The following is a 13,866-nucleotide window of genomic DNA, read 5'->3' as shown; positions in this document are numbered from 1 at the left end:
AACCATGATAAAAGATTAGGTTATGATAAAAGATGAGGCTAATTAGAAAATAAATTAAAATTATCAAAACATATTTATTTAAAATATATGCGGATCTCACGAGAATAGAGGGATCTTGCAAGCGGGTTGCTATGATAAATGCTTAGGTTAACTAGAAATATATAAAAGAATATTAAAAAATATTCATTATTTTTTTTACACATATGTTTCTGTAGAGGGAATAACTCTTTTGAAAAGAGCATAATTTTTTTGAAAATATTTTAAAATAATTAGACAAAAGATGATACTAAATGAAAACTACCAAATTCTAATAAGTTTGACTTTGAAATGCTATTACAAGAAAAATATTCATAAAAAATTAGTTTATTTTCCATGCACTAGATATTGAAGTTATCCATTTGATTAAAAGAAAGGTAAAATAGAATCTGTTTGATATTCCTTTTGTGATGCCAACTAGACCTTAGTTTTTTAAAAATATTTAGCAATTTAAATTTTTCTCTTACATTTACAAAAAAACACATCAAATGAATTTTTGAGTTTCTTTAAAATTTGGAAGAATAAACTTCATGAATATTTCTCTCTTTCATTATCTTACATCATATTCAAATTCAAAACATAAGGGCCATCAAAGTTGAAGTTTTTTTTTGTTGTATTAACCATTTCTTTTTTAAATGTGAGACATATGTAGGACTGTAATTTTACCCACTCATGTATAAAGCTATTATTAAAAATACCATATTTAGTATATATATTTATAGTTTATTTCATAAATGAATTTGATAGTGTAGTATTTACCATCTCAGGTAATTGAAGGGTATTTTCTCTTTGAGATTGCATTGTCTTGAGGGTAGTGAATCCCCTCTAAATTTCCTTCTCATTGGTGGATTTTAGTAATTTCTAATTTCATGTCCCTTATAAGTGAAAGATAAAGGTCTCATGAACATAATTATAAGCCCAAAAAATCCACTTTCATTGAACAAAGTTTTGATGTGGATTTTGGTATACTATTATGGGTGAAACAATTTATTTCTCCTGAATAGGGAAATCACCCTTCAAGTCTCTAAAAACTCATTAAAACATGCTTGGTTGGCTTAGACATGTGGGCATTTACGTCTACTTAGATGGAAAATAATAGTTTAAGTCTAATTGAATTTAAAAATATTAATATGAAAAATAGTTAAAAGAATATTAAATTTATTTATAAATAAAATATTATCCTATGAATTTTTGAAAAATATTTTTTATTTACATGTTGATTGCTTTGTTTACTTTAACATGCATCCAACTAGTAGTTTGCATGCACCTAATAGTGGGGAGCATCATAATGGTGAAAGTTATTAACCATGCTCTTTCTCCTAATATACTTTGATTAGGATTCCTATATGTACTTATAATTTTGGAAGTGGAATATTATTAAACATGAATTCAACTCATGACAATCACACATATCAATCAGTTTTAACATTGATTCCTAGATATTTGTTCATGCCACTTGATTTTTTGTATTACCTAAAATAATATTTGCAAGTATTAGATTCTACATTTATAAATCTAAACCCTAATTTTATATATTTAGAATTCAAATTATTCCCTCATTGATGTTAAACTAGTCATTTTGACTTATACACGTATTATGTTAATTTGTGTGTTTGATCATTGCATTTATAGGCATTAGCCCATTCATTTTGAAAAAATATATGACTTATCAAGCAGCATGCCAAGATTATCAAAGTAATTATCCATGGAAAATTATGAGAGATTTCTATCAAAATTTATTGCATACTTCTATTAAGGATAAATCAAAGCTCACAATTCAATAGAATCCATAAAGGTGTTTGTAAACACTAGAACTCCTTGGAAAAAATTAAATAGAAAGAATAAGGAAAACAAGTTATTCTATGTAAAATTGATACATATTATATGAACAAGTTGCAGGTCAAGATCAACACACTTAATTCAATCTACACATAAAGATCACCTTCACTATCACATAAAACAAAAATGTGTTAAACTTGTAACTTGCATAACTTATAACCTATTACATATAAGTTTCTAATATCTAAAAAAACATAATCAAAATCAAATATGATTATTTAGACATCAAATTTATTTTATTTCTAAATTTAATATCAAAAATTATATCATGATGAATTCTGTAATAATATTACATTATTTATCATGTTGTGATTATATACACAAGATGTAGGAAAGGAATTATATGAGAAAAAAATGAAATAAATCCAAGTAGTTTGTTGATTGAAGAAATGTTACCAAGATGAAGAACAACTTGAGTTGAGAAAACATCAAAATAACTAAGGAGACACAAGCACTTTTGAAAAGAGAAAAACAAAGAAAAAATAGGAATGAATGGCGCGCGAGAGAGAGAGAGAGAGAGAGAGAGAGAGAGAGAGAGAGAGAGAGAGAGAGAGAGAGAGAGAGAGAGAGAGAGAGAGAGAGAGAGAGAGAGAGAGAGAGAGAGAGAGAGAGAGAGAGAGAGAGAGAGAGAGAGAGAGAGAGAGAGAGAGAGAGAGAGAGAGAGAGAGAGAGAGAGGGGGGGGGGGGTCTTATTACAATATCTTGTGAAAAATGAGAGAAGCATCTCTTAAATAGAGATGAGAAGATGAGTCACAAAGTAACTGACATCTCTATGAATGTCACCATTCATGCCATGTTTATGCAATGTGGCAAAATCCTCTTAAGGAAGATAAAACTAACATTGCTTAGTAAAGGAATTAAAAAAATGAGTCATTCTCACACATGTGTGAGATGACACAAAAGACAAATAACATGTAGGGATTCCAAAGGAATATCCCAAACATAATACAAATAAAATAAATAAATAATTAACCTTTACCAAGACAGATTTATATTCTAACAATATAAAACATAAAAATATATATAATTCTAACTATAGAAAACATAATCAAATATATAGATATTTCTTATAATATACAGCAAAATAAATATATAATTATCTCTTTGTTTTTTATCAAGGAACAAATAGGTTTTTGAGGGGATGAGAAACCCCTTACAACAGGTTTTGAAGGAACCTGAAACCCTCAAATTTTCACTAATTTGGAACCCAGACAAGAACATTGCCATAAGATACAACAAAGGCAACAACCAACCCAACATCAACCTAACAACATAGAATAATCATTGAAGGACCTGTTGAAAAAAAGAAACAAGCTGAAGCCAAACACCTTGAGGCTTAGATAAACATAACCATAGGGGTTTACCAGGAACCCCCAACCTTAACAATGGGTTTTGGAAAGGCTCCCATAACCTTAATCTTGAGAATGATCAAAACTGAGAACATCATACCCTCCAAGATCTCCACCTCAATAGGAGATAAAGGAAAGAATACAATAAAATAAAAGGAACAACCTCAATTCCCAAGCTACCAATTAATTTGGCACCATCAACCTTCCAGCAACACCTCCCAACATCAATCGCAACATCCAGCTCCACCTCAATAGGAGAAAGGCCAGCTCCAACACCAACCATCTTCACCTCTAAAGAAGATAGGGCCACCTCTATTGGAGAAACCAAAGAAAGCCAAGGATGTTGAGAGAGAAGGAAAAAGGCCAAAACTGCGAAGGCGAGAAGGGTAAAGCTAGAAAAAGGGTCAACAAAGATAGAAACTAGCATAGCAGCCCAGAAGAAAGGCATATCAAGCAACAATAGGGGGATAAAGACATTCATCCATCCCCTTAGAAAAATGATCTGCAAGAAAGGGTGAATACATGATAAGGGAAATAAAGAGCTACAATCTTCAAAAAAAAAGGCAAAGCTTTGGGAGCCACGAAATAGATGTACACAGAGAAACATAAAAGCCTCCAAAAAAGAATAACAAAAAAGACCCCAAGAAAAGGTCTCCAAAGAAGCATCAAGTCTATAATCTGGCACAAAAATCCCACCCTCATAGGGCCCAAAGAGACCACTAAGTAGCGACCAAGATGCTTAGCTCTAACAAGGCAACCATAGCAAGAGATGGTCAAATGAAAATGAAAGACCCTTGCAATGAAAAAACTAAAATAGAGACAACAAAACTTTGTCAAATCTCCAAAAGGGTAAACCCACCCAATGATTAAAGAGAGAAAAAAAAATATCTGCTACCCTAATATTGAGTAGGAACGGGGGACCAGACACTCCAATAGAGGTAGCCACATGGAAAGAAAGAAATTAGGCCAAAGGGAGAGGTAGCTATGGCCCCCCAAACAAGGCCAACCTCAACACAAGCCTTGACCCCATCACCAGAATCCTTTGTAGCCACTGTCAAAACCCTAGAATCGCTCCTCCACCCAGTTCCATGCATTATTTTTCAACAAAAAAATGATATCTGCTCCCATGACAAACGGAGGACCACACATACCAGCAAATGCAACCTCTTGATAGAAGATAAAACCAAGGCCACAACCTTGTGGTAGGAAAACAAAAACACCAAGGTGTGAGTCAGCACAAACCCTCCAAACAAGGCCATCCTCCTCACCAACATTGACCCCAATGCCAGAAACCTCTGCTTCTTCAGACAAAACCCTAGCTCCGCATTTCTGCTCGCTCCAGCATAGCATCCATAAGTTAGAGACAAAAGAGGGAAGAGAGGGGTCCAACAAGGTCACAAAACAACCCGCACTGTCCATATCTCCATCAGGATTGCCATATTCTTCTTCCCCATAATAATTTCACTTTGTTAAGAATGAATATACATGCTAATTATGTGGAAAAGTTATTATAAATTTTAAGTAGAAAGACATTAAATTTTTAAACATATATTAATTTTGTAAATGAAACTAGTACAAAATAAAGTAGAATTGTATAATACAATAAAAACAAAACAAAAGAGGTATTAAATATTAAATAGTGAAATTTTCAAAAATAAAATAAATGTTATTTATAAACTTCAGATAACTCTTGAAATTGGAGTAATCAAGATAGATTAAATGATTTTAAATTAAAAATTAAATTAATTCATGTACTTGATGTACTAAAACATCTTAAATATATCTCTTTAATTGTTTTCAAAGATATTAATCTACTTCTTATTTATCTAGTTTAGATTTATTTTATTTTATTTTAGAATTATTGTATTTATTAAATGGATACATACATTTTATTTTTTAAATTAGTGACAAGAATTTTTATGTTAGCTCAAGGGATGTTTGATCACAAGTGAGGAACTTCCTATATAGCATGTATATATTGCAATCACATGAATAGTTCAAATATATAATTCTTGTAGTCTAGTAGGGGCACAAAGTCTCAAAGCACATTGGTCCAACAATGGTTTTGGAACATGAAGTCAATGACATGGATTCCACCAAATTCAATGTTAAGGTTAAAACTCATAAGTAAAGTGGATTAGTTAGCACAACTTTTAGGATGCACCAAACATCTATTACAATGTTTTAATAATATATGAAAGATATAAGTTTCTTGATACATTTTAAGAACTGCATAACTGTTTTCTATTGATCAAGACTTTATGTTGAACAGTTTTGCTAGACTTTCTATGGCATTAATTATGAGCTCCTCTAACTATTATGTGCATTTTAGTCATTTATCTTCTAAGTTGAATGTGGGAAAAATGAAGCATTTTTGTGATACTTTTACATGTTCACCGTGCTATAGCCAATGCTTTATTCAAAAGAGAATCCAAGGTACCTCATTTAGGTGATCATAATAAGCCAAACATTAATGAAACTATTGATTGAAAGACCAGTTATCTATTCACTTGATTGAGAAGGCTTACCCCAATGGAAATTTTTTCTTTAGGTCTCTATGAGAAAGTGGAGCTAATGAAAGTTCATCCGATTACAATAGCTTCCCTCTATTCTACTAGTAAAAGCAGAGCAGTCATTTATTCTCAATGAGTTAAAAATACCATATTCCAATCTCCGTGAAAATGGAAGGTTGTTGTCAAATTTTAATGGATTGTTTGAATAAACTTCTCTTTTTTGAAGGTGGTCCACTTGTAACATTGCGAACCGTATTCTAAAAAATGTCCTTAATTCCTTATCATAAGGGGAACCCTTTCACAGCTTGATGACTGACTGAAATGTTGTTTTACCATTTCATATTGGTAAGCGGTTATAACCTTGAGCATTTCCAAAAACCCAAACCAAATGCTAATTGCACAATTAATAGAAAACCATACTTGGGAAAGAGAAACAAGTGCACTAAATGTCGACTACATGTAAAGCTTGCTTGATCAAATGCGTATATGCTTTATTCAAGAATGCCAAATGATTTCTCATTTAACCGTGCACTATCCAACACATTAATATCAAGAATTTGAGATACAACTCAATAAGCGACACTAACCCACCGATATCTTACAAGTTCTAGAAACCTTAAAACTAGGTAGATTCACCAGATCACCACAGAATTAAACCTTGAGAGGACTTTTTGAATCTACTACATGTAACACCTTTTATTTTCTCTGCAAGCAATCATTTTTCACTCTCAAGGGAAACGTCACTCCTTATATCATAAAAAGTAGATGATTGATATATGTATGCTTCTTCCAAGTATCATCTACTGCATTCTGGATCTACATTTTCAAGACATTCTATAGATATGCAACAATTGCTACATTCCATGAGAGTGAAATCTATTTGATGTGTCTATCAAGCAGTTTGCATGAAGTGCCTAAGCAAACATGTCTGCCTAAGCATTTGCAATATCACAATTTTAAAAGATCTGTGGCCTTGTTTCTTTAAGGCATTTTGCTTAAAAAAACTCACGTAACTTAACTATCATTCCACAATGTAGAAAATGCCTATTTAGGGCATATAAACCTGATATAAAGCATTCTTAATAGATCCATTTTCTGTTGATTGTGTCATTTGAGACATTCAGTTCTTTTGTCTTGTCTATGGTTCCACATTTCGTAGAGCTGAAGAAATTCACCTTCAATACACTTTGAGTGATGTATATACCTGATCTAAAGCTCCTCTCTTGGAAAACATTAGGAATACATTGACAGATGTGAAATTACTTCAGCTGGAGACCTGCTCGTTATATTTGTTACATTTAGAACGTAGGCTGAACATTCATTATAATTCCAATAAACACCAGATTAATTTGTTTTGCTTCAACAATTCAAAAACTTCCATTTTAATTGTTTGTGTAAACTACCAAATGGCAAAGGGTTTTGACGTGAAAATTTTCCATAGCGTACTTAGTGAAGTAAAAAATGTCACTATAAATGGTTTTTCTCCAATTTGAACAGACATTATATGGTGTACACATACAATAAACATAAACGATGACAAGAAGGAATAACTGTTCCTTAGGGTAAAATCTTAGAGGACATCATACTTTTGAATTCAGAAAAATCCAAGACTCCATTACAATCCGTATCAAATCTGCAAATCATTTTCTCGCATTTTTGCGGATCTTGTCCCCGTGGAATCAATCCCATTGTGGACAGGACGTGCTGAAGTTCATTAGAAGAAATATAGCCATCTTTGTTCTGATCAAAAACCCTGAACGCCTCCATCAAATCTTCGGACTCGTCATTTTCTTCATTATCTTGAGAGTAGAAAATGTATCGATAAAACTCAACAAAATCTTCAAATCGAAGACTGCAACAATCCTCAGATTGGAGTGGTTTTCTCAGTATAGATCTCACATCATCTTCCGACATTGATATTCCAAGCTTGTTCATGAAGCCACACAGTTCACCCACGTTCACCACTCCGTCAACATTTTCATCCAACATCTCATACACTCTACGAATTTCATCCAGATCGGCCATTATTTCTGGAAACTGTAGAAGCAGGTCGCTGGATCTTCAAATTTACAACAAACAGGGATGCAAAAACATAAGGAAAAGTGATGGGAGAAATGAAATAGAGACTTGAATATAGGTCTCGTCCCATGTATCGTCCTGAGGCGCGTAATGCAATATATATAAGGAAAGAAAACTCGTTGCGAGACTTCAGATTGGAAGTAAGAGGGAAGGATCCATCGGCCACAGTGGAAATGAGGAAGACACGGCAAAAATTACTCCTGCATTTACGTGGCGTGACAACGTTCAATTCCTCGCTGGAAACGCATCAAGATTAGAAAAAGGTTGCATTGAAAACACGAAAATGTATCGGACAAATAAAAGGGGACAGCCAGCGATAAACAATGATGTTTGCGCGTTATTCCAATGAAACAAAAGAAAATTGCCTTCCGTGACGGCATAGCTGTACCTTCTAATTAATAGAGACAAATCATCCCGAAATTAATGATAAAGAATGGTGGCATGTTCTCTGTCGAAAAGGTTAAAGGCATCGGCCAATTTCTCAACGCGTTTGTGCAAAGTTTTCCTTTAGGTTTCCAATCAAAATATTGCTTCATGTCGATGCCTGCTGTAGAATATAAATGAAGGCGACATCATATTCTTTAGTTAAAACAGATGTGTTGTCCATCTGCAAAGAATCTAGGACTTGTGTTTCAAAATAGGTTTAATTATTTTAATACTCTACATATTATTTAATATTATTTAATATTGGAATAAATATTTAATGTTGGTTGTATATTGACAAATATTTAAAATTTAAAAACTCTAATATCAATTTAGAAAATTTATTACTAAAATGTTAGTGAAAGAGCATGATTTTGCAAGCTACAAACCCCCCTCCCCCATTGACATCGGTTGGTTGAAGCTGAAATTCCACAAGTCTTCTAGGGGCAACTCGGGTTGGGTGGGAAGGGGTGGAGTGATTAGAGACTCACGTGGTAGCCTCATCCTTGCCTATGTGGCATATCTTGGTTTACAAACTTCAAGCATGGCTAAAGTGGTAGTTGTTTATCATAGGCTTATCACACCAAAGGAAAAGTGGCTCAAGCATATCATTATTGAAGGTGACTTGAGAAATACCATTATGATGCTCAAAAGGGTGGTGAAATTGGATTGGAAAACTAGCCCTCTCATTGCCAAGTACCACGATCTCCTTCCCTTACTAGGGGGCGTCAAGTTCTGCCATGTGAGGCATGAAGCCAACTATGTGGCAAACAAGCTGGCGGGGATGGGCACATGTGTTAATGATTTTGAAATTTTTCTCCACTTGCATGAAATCCCAATGGAAGCTCGTGCCTTGATCTTGAAGAACTCGTTAGTTAATGATGCATAATCCCAAAAGTTGTCTTTTTTGTACTTGTCTTTCTTGACCTTTCCTCTCCTTGCTAGTTAAGTTGCTGGGATTTAAAAATAATTGATGGTACTATCTACCTCTGCATTCCCTAGGCTTGTCACTTTCTCAACCTTTTTTTCTATTTTGTGACCATGGGAGGCGATTTGATTCAGACTGAACCCGACAAATACTCTGAATTTAAGAATAATGGGGAGCTTTGGGACAAGGTGATTAAGGGGAACCTGGATAATTATGTTGAAGGGATGCCCGACCATGACCCTAAGCTCTTTGTTGACTTTGTTAATGCTTGGGACAATGAGAAAGTGAAAATTGGTAGTGTTACTTTCGTGGTTTTTGTGGAGGCTATTGCAAAGATGACAAAGTTGGCCCTTGATGGTATGACATTTCCTTAAAAACCAAAATTGAATTACAAGGATGACTTTGATCATTTTTTCAACTAGGAGAAGGAATTTTGAAGCTTCCAAGTGGCTACAAAAGGGAGGATCACCTTAAAATATGGAAGGATGTGACTCTACTCATAATGAAGTACTTCACCTTGGATGGCAAAAAAAGAAGGTTCCATACATAAATTTTTCCCATGCTAAATCATCTCTGGTATGGGGTTAGAGTGAATTTTCCTTTATGGATTATGTCTTCATTGTCTCAATTTATTTTCAAAGCCATTAAAAATTGTAAACCCCACTCTACCAGGGTCTCATTTGGAGACTATATAACTTCCACTTACCATTATCCTCCTCTAGTGGAGTCCCCTATATTATAGCTAGGTCTACCTATGGTGCCAATCTAATTGTTGACCTTAGTGTTACCCCCTTTAATTGTAGGGATAAATTATGCCTCACTCTAGCTCTAAATTGCCCACTAGGAAAAACCCTACAAGAATGTCCAAATTTAAGGCCATTTTTTTCACCAAAAAGGATCCGAATGTGGGCATTTATTCTAAGATACAATAAGATATGGTTAACGAGATTGTTGATGATTTTGGCTTTGAGTCTCAATCCTTGGAGGATTCAGACTTCTTAGATACTTTGGGATTAGTCTGGTCCACTGCTAAAACTAGAGGAAACCCTAGCCCTCACCCCTAAACCCTCCCTTCCTTGATAACTCCAACCCATAGAGTACTACTTTGACTCTAGCAACACTTGTGAAGAACCTACACAAAGATGCCTAAAGATAGGAAGAATTGATAAAATGGCTCTTCACTCAAATTAATATGGCCATCAAGAAGATCAATCGATTGGAGGTGGTGGTCGAGGCTAAGGCCACAACCAACACTTGGTTTGATGAGTTAGATAAGGCTAGAGTATGGAAAACTGCCAATGACCTTATGGGTATTATGGGGTAGTGGGAAATGTTGGGCAGAAATATTAATAACATGGACTCTAGGATTAAGAATGCGGGTAGCTAGTACGAGCTAGAAGAGATTAAGAAAACCCAAGTGGCCCTTAAAAAGAAAATTGACAAGGTCAATAATGCTTGCAGGGTTGTGGCTAGCAAGAACATGCCTCCTTACAGGATATCCACGATGAGATGGAAAGAAGAAGGGGAAAAAAAGGAAGATGCATGGATACCCTAGCCATAGGTTTTGGCCCCACTACTTTGATGGTGAAGGCCACCCCTAACTCTGCGTTGGTCTCCTTTGGTTTTAGGATTGGATCGATAAATAAGCGTTTATAATACCATTATATAAAATAATGTTGCACATATTCACAAAGAAAGGAGGATCAAAAGATTCATACCCTAAAATTATAAATAAGGCACTAGCACAAAATATAATAACATTACATATAGATACTACATGGTGAGAGAAGAGCACTAGAAGGAGGTTAGTCATAGTCATCCAGTTTACCCTAGACATTGATGGGGTCTAAATTGTTCACATGAGGCTCTCTAAACCATTATCATTATTTTAGTTTGTATCTTCCGCAATATGATGAGTATGAGAGATAAAAGGATATTACTAGGAAAATTTATTGAAGTCTAACTAGGTAGCAATCCCATGTCCAAACATTAATGGAGAATTAGAATACATAGTAGTAAAGTATGGCCATCCTCATTGAGAATGATTGCTTTTGAATAAAGGTACAAAGGCCTAACATTGGGCATCTTGGTTATCATGTGCAAACTACTTGAGCTAGGAGCCAAATGGACTCTAGAAATAGTACAAGGGGAATTTCTCCATAGATTCAATAGCACCTAGTGGTAAGCGACTCTAATTACAAGCTTACCAATTTGCACCTAAATCTATACAAAAGTTTAGAAAATCGTAGATTTAATATTGCTGGAGTAATATGGACAATTATCTAATTATTAATTAATTAGGTCCTTTAATTAATTTATTCACTTAAGCTATACTTAGGTTCTTTCTAGCGTTTATTTAATTAGGCTAATATTAGGTTCACTTTAGTTTAGTTGTAGTTGAACTTTATTTAGCTCCTCATGCTTTTTATTTATTTTTCCTAAATTTAGTTTAGGGCATCCTTGTGCTCTCTATAACATCATAAATTATAACCCTACATAATTCATAGCACCTTTTGTACTCCTACTTTAGTTTGTCCCATCTTAGCTCTTCCCCAAGATCATTTCCAATCTTTTTACCTCAAAATTAATGTCATATTTATCCTTTGATCCATGTTGAAGTGATGTTGTTGCAAAGGTCGATGTTCAATTATTTGAGACATATCAAAATCATGAGGTATCTTGGCTCCACTTTGTGCCATCACTTGTAGAAAATATTGTCTATCTCTTCTCATGATTTCCTCAACTAGTCTATTAAAACAGAGATCCATAATGGAGTCTTCCACTTCTGCTGAATGTACGGAAAAGTTGTCCATATTGTCATTGTGTGTATCATTGCTATTTGTAGTGTCCATGTTCTCAATATTTTGAGTGTTTCTATAAGCATTCATGTCAGGTAATGTGGAATGATCAGAATTGAAAAAATCATCATTGTCATAATCATAGGCACTCATGTTTGTGGACTCTTGAGCCTCTTTATCTTCTCTCCTAGATTTTTGGGAACGGCTTTCAACCATGAACTAGGTCTTCACCAAGATGTGTGAGACTAGATGAAAATGGAAAGAGTATGGAAGACCAAGAGTTGGATGGAATATAAATGAATCTGAGGTGTACATGCAATGTCCAAAGTGTAAGACCAAGTATGTACATAGTAGAGTAGGTGTGGCTTCCAAAGAGATGATAGTTTATCTTGATGAGTAAGTTGACATTGACTGTAAGTAAGACCAAATGAGACCCAAAGGTGATAGACCTTGATGAGGGACCACTTAGCAAAATGTTGTTGTATGTAGTGTGTTGACAAAGCAAGATGAGGACAAGCAAGTGACCTTTTGACTCAAGTTTAGACAAATGTGAATGTAATGCAAGGTGTAAAGAAATGATGAACTTTGTGAGACCCAAAGATAGGTTGAATTTTAGATGAAAACCTAGAGAAATAGCCTAGGAAGCTCAAGTATTCTAAAACTGATTGCTCTTGTTTGCTGGATTGTCAGTTTTTCCAATACTAAACACAAACGTGCCTATATACTTCACAGATGCGGTTCGAAAATCTAAGTGCAATTTTTTCCAATTTGTGAAGTTATTGTTGTGACCAAGTCTAAATTTTTGACTATTTTTTTCATGACAAGAGAACATAATGTTGGTGAGGACTCAATGTTTGCAAGTGTCTGGACTCAAAATGACTCAAAGAAAAGTGTGTTGTTTGATGTAAAAATGTTCTGCATACATTTGAAGACACAAAAGATACAATGATTTGATGTTTTATCTTGAATGTTTAAAATAAGACAAGCACAATTCTTATGGTTGGCCAGGAAAATAGTTGTTGATCCCACATGGGGTTTCCTCTGAGGCTATGCTATTCAGAGTGGATACTTAGATGCTTGACCCCATTGGCTCCACCCTTGGCACTCACTTCTCTGGGGCAGCCAAACACCAGTCCCCACAAAAACTCCCCATGGTGAACTTTGTATCTCTACTCAGAACCATATGTGTGTGGGCCACTCCAGAGGTGCGACCTCCTGCCCCAACAACTAGAAGGATTTTGGATTTCTAAAATAAAAACGTGCTACTAAGGGTATCCACTCATGTGGCCATACATGTGGCACTTTCAGCTCTATAAATACAAAAAGGCTCCTAGCTGGTAGCGGTTACACCCTACAACTGATCAAATAAATTTGATCAAACGGGTTTATGGGGAGACATAGTGTTGGTATGAACTAATCGACACACGTTACCCATGACTTTCACTATGGATACAATTTTTTATAGTGGTTCAGAAGAGGTGGGCTTTCCTCACTACCACTTGGGTCATTCTCTCCTCACTAGTAGTCCTAATGGCCAAACAGGGAGATAGGCCCTCTAGAGATTAAACAAAAAGAGCCTATTGCTCAAGACACAAAACACACTAGTTCAATTTTAGTGCACCAATTGAAGTGTTTGGTAATCTATGAAAACAAAGCACAAAATAAAGATAAAAAACCCTTGCCAAAATTATGAAACAAATATTTTTTATTAGTTTTGCAATAATACCGCTCCTGCAAGCACACAAGTTAGGTAAATTTTAGATCCAAAAGACTTTGTGAAATAGGGGCCTTTGACAAGACATTTTTTGACAAATTCAATGTTCTGATTTTTCATGAGTGATTTTGCATCACAAAAAACATACCACCTATAAAATTTCAAGAAATTTCCAGAAATATAAGAA

The 13,866-nt window shown here is 34.6% G+C and overlaps 1 protein-coding gene across 1 annotated transcript; it reads right to left on the bottom strand.

Moving 5' to 3' along the window:
- Window positions 1-6,970: 6,970 nt before the first annotated feature.
- LOC131027950 (calmodulin-like protein 2) lies at window positions 6,971-7,762 on the bottom strand. Its single transcript, XM_057958046.1, has 2 exons — window positions 7,324-7,762; window positions 6,971-7,047 (listed from the first exon to the last, which is right to left on the bottom strand). The coding sequence occupies exons 1-2, from the start codon at window positions 7,760-7,762 to the stop codon at window positions 6,971-6,973; spliced, it is 516 nt and encodes a 171-aa protein (XP_057814029.1).
- Window positions 7,763-13,866: the final 6,104 nt, after the last annotated feature.

Source organism: Cryptomeria japonica, chromosome 3 (assembly GCF_030272615.1).
Source record: "Cryptomeria japonica chromosome 3, Sugi_1.0, whole genome shotgun sequence".
Taxonomy (NCBI): domain Eukaryota; kingdom Viridiplantae; phylum Streptophyta; class Pinopsida; order Cupressales; family Cupressaceae; genus Cryptomeria; species Cryptomeria japonica.
The sequence above is the reverse complement of the archived record's forward strand: the minus strand, read 5'-3'. Positions and strand labels throughout refer to the sequence as shown.

Excerpts from the sequence above, each read along its gene's own strand:
- LOC131027950 (XM_057958046.1), bottom strand. The coding sequence starts at position 7,762 with ATGGCCGATCTGGATGAAATTCGTAGAGTGTATGAGATGTTGGATGAA. Across the intron at positions 7,048-7,323 it reads GGATTTTTCTGAATTCAAAA|CCTACGTTCTAAATGTAACA; the intron begins GTATGATGTCCT and ends ATGAATGTTCAG.